The 8,698-nt window shown below is 39.7% G+C and overlaps 1 protein-coding gene across 3 annotated transcripts in view; it reads left to right on the top strand.

Moving 5' to 3' along the window:
• The window catches only part of ELAVL2 (ELAV like neuron-specific RNA binding protein 2), a 44,354-nt gene extending 36,255 nt beyond the window's left edge, over nucleotides 1–8,099 (top strand). The window contains exons 4-7 of one of the 3 annotated variants that reach the window (XM_010159657.1): nucleotides 299–452; nucleotides 2,923–3,148; nucleotides 6,650–6,688; nucleotides 7,142–8,099. In XM_010159657.1, the coding sequence (XP_010157959.1) occupies nucleotides 299–452; nucleotides 2,923–3,148; nucleotides 6,650–6,688; nucleotides 7,142–7,469 (747 nt within the window). In that variant the 3' untranslated portion in view covers nucleotides 7,470–8,099. Of the gene's footprint in view, nucleotides 1–298; nucleotides 453–2,922; nucleotides 3,149–6,649; nucleotides 6,689–7,138 lie in introns of all 3 variants that reach the window. The other 2 variants (XM_010159655.1, XM_010159656.1) reach the window with 2 other exon arrangements.
• The last annotated feature ends 599 nt before the right edge of the window (nucleotides 8,100–8,698 follow it).

Genomic DNA, 8,698 nt, shown 5'->3' with positions numbered 1-8,698 from the left:
CCATCAGGGCTTGCTGGTGCGTGTACCTAGCTTTTCTCCTTTATTTGAAAGCACTCCTTGAACTTACCTGCGAGTTCACGTAGTCAGCCTCTGCCGCGTGGTCTGTGTTGCATTCTTTCAGTGTTTTCACAGAAGACAGTCCCAAAAAACCCCGCATAACTGGCTTTGCAAGGTAACTTTTCAGTCTGCCCTTAGATAGGTTTCAGTGTCTCAGAACAAATGGTTACTGTCCTATTTCAGCTGGTTTTAAAGTGTTTGATTTCTAGGGTATTTTTTTTTTTACTTTCTCTCTCCTAAGGTTTCCTATGCGCGACCAAGTTCTGCTTCTATCAGAGATGCAAATTTATATGTTAGCGGACTTCCAAAAACAATGACCCAGAAAGAACTGGAACAGCTCTTTTCCCAATACGGACGCATTATTACTTCTCGTATTTTGGTTGACCAAGTGACTGGTAAGTAGGCAGTTTTGCAGTTCCTCCTCTTCTTGGACTGGCAGTTTTAAGAAATATTTCACCTTTCAGTACAATGGTCTTGTCCCTAGAATGTATGAAAGGTGTATGTAGGCCAGAAAATGCAATTTTCTGCTGGAATTGTTCATAAATATGCATGGACAAAAATAGATTGTTGTGTGTGCTATGCCAGCTTGAGTCATTTCCACCCTGAAGGTGCGGGTTTGAAGCCTGTTTCATGGCTTGTAATAAATTTACAGCTGCTATAATCTTCCTTTCCAAGCTGCTGTGTGAAAATAGTCCCTATGCGCCTTATGAAACACTGTTAAACACTTTTTATAAAAAAATAATTTTATGCAGAAATGCACAGCTGGTTCTCTGAGGCTAGGATTACAAAAGACCCAGACTGGTAACTGCTGTTAAGACTGTTCCCAAGGTTGCCTCATTAACTTTGGGCACACTGAAGAATATGAACTTAGTTCCTCGGAGCAGTTAAGCTCTGCGCTTAGCAATGCCCTGAAGAACTAAGGTCTAGCAGGTTAGATGCATTGGTACAATATGTCTTAACCAGCGAGTGGGTGTCGGTGACGCTCCTGTGATTACTCTTCACATTTGGACAGTAATGCATGTGTGTTTGCTGGCTGAAATGGCTGGTCTTGAGGAGCTTTGTAATTTGTTGCCTCACTTGCTTCCAGGGGGCCTGTTCCAAAAATAAGTAATCAAATGAAATGCCAAATACATGACGGAAATATTGAGTGTGCAAAGCAAAACAGAAAGGAGCAGGGACTCTCCAAATTCTCATATTCAAAAAAAACCACCAAACAACTAGAGGGGTGGAAGAATTCATTTACTCATGTTAACTATTCCCCAAATAATAGGCTAGCCTGTGGTTTTTAATAGGTGTACCTTTTCAAAGTTGCACGTTGTTATGGGTGTCAAACAGCTCTCAGCTGTAGGAGGTCTTAAAGTTTTCAAATGGTCTCACTTGGAAGGGATTGTACATGCCAGTGTTTCACACTTGGCTGACCTGTAGAAAACCTTGTACGTACTCCTTTGCAATTTCTTTATGTTAGAGAAATCACAGTATTGACACGTGGTACTTATGGAGTGTTTTAGTTGTGTGAGTTGGTGAGTGTGGAGGCAGGGAAAGGGGAAGCTAAATGCCAAATAGTGATTTATAGAAGCAGCAGATTTGCAGCGCAAATTTCCAGTCTTTGTGCAATAAATAGGTGTTTAGACTATGTTCCTGTATATTTATGCATAGAAATGGTGGGATTTGACAAATGGGCCAAATAACTAAATGCAACTGAACTTTTAAATGTGTACTGTAATTCTAAGTACTTATAAATCCTAGTATGTGTGTAGTAGTTCTCTGGCACAGACTGTTTAGTTTTAAGCTTTCTTCTCTCTTTAGTAATTTGGAAGAAGTAGACTCAATTATATGAATAAGGTTGTGACACAAACTGACAGCTTAAAAATGCAAAGCTGAAGCTGTGACATTTGCCTCTCTCAAGCTCTTATGCCTGCTCGTTGTCACTTTGATGGTTCAGATTGTCATTGTTTTTGAACAGAATACATTTCTTGTTCTTAACATCTTTCTCAAGTGAGGACGAGTGTTTAACTTGTCTGTTTATTCATGAACCAAAATATGAGGGGCCTGTAAATGGATTCAGTGTATTTCAACAAAGCATGCAACTGAGTAGTGTTTGTTGTAGCTTTAATGTTAATTGGTTCAAGTATTGACACCTCCTTGTGTTTCTGTTTAAGCCACAGTATAAACTTTTGAGTGCTTGATGATCCCCTTGCATGTTGCCTTTGACTTTTCTATACCAAGGAAGAACCTGTGGCTCAAATGTTTCCTTCAGAAACGACACCTATAAGAGTATGGTGATATGCTGAAACTGAATCTCTTCTTAGAGGTGACCATGGACTGTTAAGACAAGGCCATAATTCCCAATACTACCAGCTAGGAATTGCACTCCATTCCTTGTCCTCTCAGCATATTTACTCCAAAGATAAATTCAAGGGATGCTCCAGGAGAGGATAAGAAATTTCTTGCTGCTAGGGAGCAGATGACTCAGGTATTTCTAGATTCACAGAAATTCTGTATACTGTGGAGTAGTATGATCTGAACAGAGGTTAGTGTAGCTTGTTCTGGGTTCACCCCCATTCTTCTTCTCCCCCACCCCATTTTCTTTGTTTCAGAAATAATCTTTGGGTCAATATGTTTAAGTTTTCTCCACCACTGTGTTTTCCCTCAGGTTTCCAAGCTTTCTTACATCGTGTATCTAATGAGTTAAAAATAATAGAAAAAAGGCTGTAGAAAAGTCTTACTACTTTCAGCAGAAACTCAGTTCTATCTAATAAGCTCAAATTTATCATGTGTTTGCAACAACTGGCGATGAGAATCCAATGTTAACATCTAATTATTCTAGATTGTGATTTAATTATATGCTTCCTTCACCCTGTGCAGGAGTATCAAGGGGCGTGGGGTTTATCCGGTTTGACAAACGAATTGAAGCAGAAGAAGCTATCAAGGGCTTGAATGGCCAGAAGCCTCCAGGTGCCACAGAGCCCATCACTGTAAAGTTTGCTAACAATCCCAGCCAAAAAACCAATCAGGCCATCCTTTCCCAGCTGTACCATTCCCCAAACAGAAGGTATCCTGCACCTCTAGCTCAGCAGGCGCAACGGTTTAGGTAAGTCAAACATTTATGTGCAACTGTGCTGGAAGCCACATGTTCCCATGGGCCTGTTTGTTCCCCTCCCTGCTTCTCTCCTCCTGTGTGTGTGAAGGAAATGCATGAAAATGTTAAACTTCATCTGTGATCCTACAGTACAGCTAAAAGTGAAATGCATTCCACCCTACTGATAGCATTTCAGTACCTAATAAACCTACTCAGAGTTAAACTGAAATGACAACTTTTTCTTCTATACAGTCACTAAAACTTTTTCAAGGTTATTTTTAATTTCTGAAAGTATTGTTGGATTAATGTGCAAGCTGATCCAGTTAACACACCTAGGTGATGCAATTTTCTTCTTAGCCATATGGCATGCCACACCCAGCCTATTCTTCCCCACCCCCTACCTTCCTTCCTTGTTGTGGCTTTCAGGTTTTCCCCCCCCCACCAGTCAGTTGTGTAAATCCTGTATACCACACTCTGTCTTCTCTTACAAGAGAATTCTGTCATGAAGGTTATTCAAATATTTCTGCATGCGTTTTTTGTGGATACATGTTCCCATTGTGTTGAAATTACATCGGTACAGTTCCCGGTGATACTTAGTGTATTGAAAAGGACAGATGGTGAGAACAAAGTGAGACACATTATCTACATTCTTGAGTACCTCAGACTTTTTTCAGTGATTTTGATTGTTTTCTCCCACCCTCTGGCTGCGTGACTGGAATGTGTTAAGCAGTAATATACTCAAACAGTTTCTATTTTATTTTTCAATAAATAAAATCAGCTGGCAGTTTTCTTCAAAGAGAGTGTCAGACTTCAAAAGCTCTGCGTTGCCTACCCTCACTTTCAGGCTGAACGTGCAGGGTTCATGGACTGTGCTTCTGGCAGAACTTCTGAATTCCTCAGCTTTTCAGCCTTGTGTTGTGCAAGTGTCTCACAGGTGTGAAGGTCAGCACTAGAGTAGGCTTTCTGCCCTGAGGGAAGGGATAACAAATTTTATTTGTTATTTGGTGGAGTTTCTTGCCATTTCTTAGGGAATAAAATGGTTAATTTAGACAGCGTGCTGAATGTTGAATAACAGTAGGCTTGCCATTGTTCCCTAGGCAGAGCTTAGGGGTAGAAGTTGCACTTGCAGGAGGGACTGAAGTGCATTATATGAAGTAAGTTAATGAGGGGAACTGTTGTACAGTCAGTGTGTTACAGCATTTCAGCATATTCAGGGAAGTCTGGCCTGCTGGCTGCTTGAGCTCTGAGTGCGCTTGTCCCCAGATACTTGGCTGAGTTTGGTATCACTGTGATACCGGCTGGGGTAGCAGTTGTATCTAACTGATTGCCCAGGTAGAGCTATCACGATTTGTAAAAATTATCCAACTTCTGGAGTTCTTCCTTCACGTAGGACCTAAAGTTCTTTGCAGTTAAGTAATTTCAATAGTCTACCCCTGTCCTGAAACATTAGAGTTTGAACTGTGAATTTTACTTGATTGTGGTTTTTACTAAAGTATATTTCAATGAATACCCATGTGTTTCTGGTGGGTTTTTTTTTTTTTTCCTGATATACTGAGGATAAAGTGATGCCTGAAAGAACAGTGAGAGATACTGTGATTTGTTCCACTTAAATTACAATGGTAACAAAACACTGAGTGGGTACCAAATCTGCAGTGAATATAGGAGGGATAGTAAAATTTTCTCACTTTTATTGATATGGAAGGAAGAACAAGGTTGAACTGACTGGTCAAAAGGTAAACTGGGGTTGCAGACGAAGTTACATGCTTTATGTATGATTTTGGGAGAAGGCCCTTCAGGCTTCTGTTTCATCTCTTTTAGAGACAGCCTTACCAAATTTTAAATTTTTATAACTGTAAAGGGGAAATCTGTCTCTTTTGATATCTTTGGCCTTTGCCGCTGTTGCAGCATTCTGTCTCTGCTGACTGCGTAGTAGTTCAGATTGCACCGACTTCAGATCTTTTCACGTCTTTCACATGCAAGAAATCTTAGCGGTTGACGTTTCAGACAGGATTACCTGATGCAGTTGCCCTGTCTCTTCTCAACCGTTGACAGGGACTAAACTTTAGCGGTGAAGAACAACAGGATCAAATGCAGTGCTTCTTTTTGTTACTAAGAACAATCTTGAGCGGTATGTTGAAAAGCAGCTGCATATAGTTGTTCCTCAGTTTCTGTAGGATGTGTAAATTTTGAACTTTTAAAACGTTTAAAAATTTAAATGTAATTTAGAATTGTCCCGTGAATGTCCCTGAGAATTTTTCCAGAATATTTTTGTCCAAGTAACTGATGGAAATTGTTAAGGTGTACGAAGTTACTGCATGAAGTCCTCCTCCTGGTCGTGGAGCAGTCAGCCCTGTAAATAAGGGTCTGTCTGCAACTCTTCGCCTTCTCCACCCCCAAATGTCAATGGCACTAGGCCTCTGCCATCCATACTAAGTCTACTGATAGTAGTCAGGCATTTTTTAATTTCCTCTCTTCTGCTCTTCCAGAGGTTCAGTGCCTTGCTTTCTGCCTGCTCACCGCACAATCGTAACGCTCCGTAGTTTGAGACCTTTATGTAGCTGCAAACAAGACCAAGTATTTTTTCAAGTTTTTTGTGCACAAGTACAGCTGTACTCATGAAGCACTTGTGTAGACAGAGTCCCAACCCCAGGTTCTTAAATCCTGTAGCTCATTATAGTGAGAAATCACAATAAGGTGCAGATCTGTAGGACAGCTGAACCCTAACGTGTACCTTTTTTATCCAGGCTCATATTTTATGGAGTCCTGAAGAGAACCTTTAGCAAGACTTTCTCTTCACATGTCAGGGGTTTGCCAGGAAGGAAGTAGAGGTTCTTTAGGGCGGATATTTTCTTAGGGGTGCACTTTAAGGGACTTCAGGAGTAAGATGAATAGGATTGATAGGCTCTGCATGTTCTGGGTATTGGCTAGGTAATTGCAAAGGGTTTAGAGTTGTGGTTGCGCACTGCAGTTTAGCAGCTTCGGGGAAGGTGAGGGAGGAAATAAATGTCTTTAATATATGTGTGCGTATGCCAAAATCACTTTATTCTGGAAAAGAGTAGGAACATGAAAAATCTTTTTTTTTTTTACAGTTCGGGTACTAACATATGTTACTGCTCCAAAACCCTCTGTATGTCTGGATATTCATGTGAGCAGACTATCAGGGGACTTACTGAAATCTTCCAAACCAAGTTAGTGATCTGGAATATTTCACTGAGGTGGTGGTCACTCTCTGTAACTATACGCTAATGGTAATCAACATAGGCTAAACGTGTGGTAGTGGTGCAGTTTCTGAACTGAACTTTTTCTGGTTGAGGATACTATGCCAGAACATCTGTTTGGTATTCTCTAACCGTATCAGGTGTAAGAGGGTGCCACAGTTACTTCAGTGGTGATTCTTTAACTTTGCATGAGGTTCTGTACTGTGCAAGGGATGGGGCAGTAATACACTAAGTTTCATTAAGATTAAAGAGTGGACAAGTCTCAAGACTGAACTCTTTGCTAAATATTTTGCAGGTTGGACAATCTGCTCAACATGGCTTATGGAGTAAAGAGGTAATAAAGGCCTATTAGTAGGTCCATGGTAACCAAATTAAGTATTTTGCATACTCTTACTTTTTCATAAGGCTTCAGTTGGATTTTATTTTTTGCATGTTGAGACTTCAGCTGAAATTTTTTGTTTTGGGGCATCGTGCATGAGAGACAAACCTTTCGTAGCAGTCCCATGGAATTCCCAATTCAAATTACTTACTGATCTTCATTGGTTTTGTAGCATGTTTTTCTTTTGTTTTCCTGTGTTACTTCATTTCAGACTGGCCTAGCACTGTTCTCTAATAGTGTACAGTACTGTGCACTGGATTTGTGCAGTTGGAGGGGAAAAGTTGTGATGCTACATTCTTACTCCAACCAGGATATTCATGCTGTGAAAACCCTTGTGTAACTTCTGTGTTTTGCTAAAATTTTCTGTGAACAGCTAACTTACTATATTTTTTCCTTGTTCTCTAGCAGGTTTTCTCCGATGACCATTGATGGAATGACCAGTTTGGCTGGAATTAATATCCCTGGACATGCAGGAACTGGGTGGTGCATTTTTGTGTACAACTTGGCCCCTGATGCTGATGAGAGTATCCTCTGGCAAATGTTTGGGCCCTTCGGAGCAGTAACCAATGTGAAGGTCATCCGTGACTTTAACACCAACAAGTGCAAAGGTTTTGGATTTGTGACTATGACAAACTACGATGAGGCAGCTATGGCAATAGCCAGCCTGAACGGATACCGCCTCGGGGACAGAGTATTGCAGGTCTCCTTCAAAACGAACAAAACGCACAAAGCCTAACAAGTTTTATTCTCAGTGCATTACTACATGAAAACTATACAACAAAGGCGATTTACAAGAAGCTTTAGGCATTAGTAAATGCCTTTGTTGTATGCCAGTGTGGAAATGGGGATAAAATGACTACTTAGCATCCTAAGAATATGTGAGATTTTGTATTGCTAATATTTGAATTAAAACTTCTTAAATATCTTTTGTGTTTGCATATTGACAAGAGGTGCAGGGTTTTTACCTGTCACAATGCATATTCTATTGCCTTCTTTGAAGAAGGTGGACCTTTTAAAATGTTCCAGCTAAGGGAAGAAGTTTTTGCTTTGAACATGACTGCCTTTAAGATATGAGTAAATATTGAGGCTTTGTGTTACACTTAGGTTGGTCTTTATTTCTTGATTTGCCTTGTGTTTAATTTACATTTTGATGCATTCCTGTTTTGTTGTTCAAGAAAAGTATTTGAAGTTTATTTTATTTATAAAGTTATAAGCAGTATTTATTTTGTAATTATCGTTTGGGTTGGGGAATGGGAACACATTATAAAAGCTTATTGTAAGAATACTGGAGAACTTTTCGTAAAGCAGTACCTTGCCAAAGAGATAAGAGCCTCTTTGATGTGGGTTTAAAAAGCATCTATTTTTATAAAAAAAAAAAAAAATTTGGAGAAACTTTTTACTGGTCCTGGAACAAATATTTTGACTTGAATACTTTGAGAAATCTTCTTCATATGACACCTAGTGAGCTTTTAAAACTTACCAGGAAATTTGCAGCTGTTGGGGAAAATTTAGAAAGGTTTATGATGTAGAAATACTTTTGAGACCTTTGTATTAAGAAGTAGAGTCAGTGGGGTGCACTGTTGGTTTCGTTTTGGTAATCATCAGTGGAGTCTTTGACCATCCTGGTTATTAAGTGATAGTTGGCTCACATTTGTGATTTTGAAACAAATGAAAATTAAAAAAAAAAGAATATAAGAGCAAGCAGGAAACTTAAAATACTGAGAGATGGGGGAAAAAATCTGTTCTTCCTAAAGAATTCCCTTCAGATAGAGCTCATGGTGTTTAGTGATGTACTTGCTATTGTTTGAAGACTTGTTTTGTCTGAAGAAAAGACATTGAGCATGGTTTGCGCAGTAGCAAATCAGCAGAAGTGGCCTGAGTTGGGTGTGTTTGGAGGTATTTTTGAAAGTTACGTTCAAGGCTAACACCTGAGCTTTGTGTAATGTAAATAAGACCTTGAGTTAT

Source organism: Eurypyga helias, unplaced genomic scaffold, assembly GCF_000690775.1.
Source record: "Eurypyga helias isolate BGI_N326 unplaced genomic scaffold, ASM69077v1 scaffold11149, whole genome shotgun sequence".
In the NCBI taxonomy this organism is placed as follows: Eukaryota; Metazoa; Chordata; class Aves; order Eurypygiformes; family Eurypygidae; genus Eurypyga; species Eurypyga helias.
This window is presented reverse-complemented; position numbering and strand designations above follow the sequence as displayed.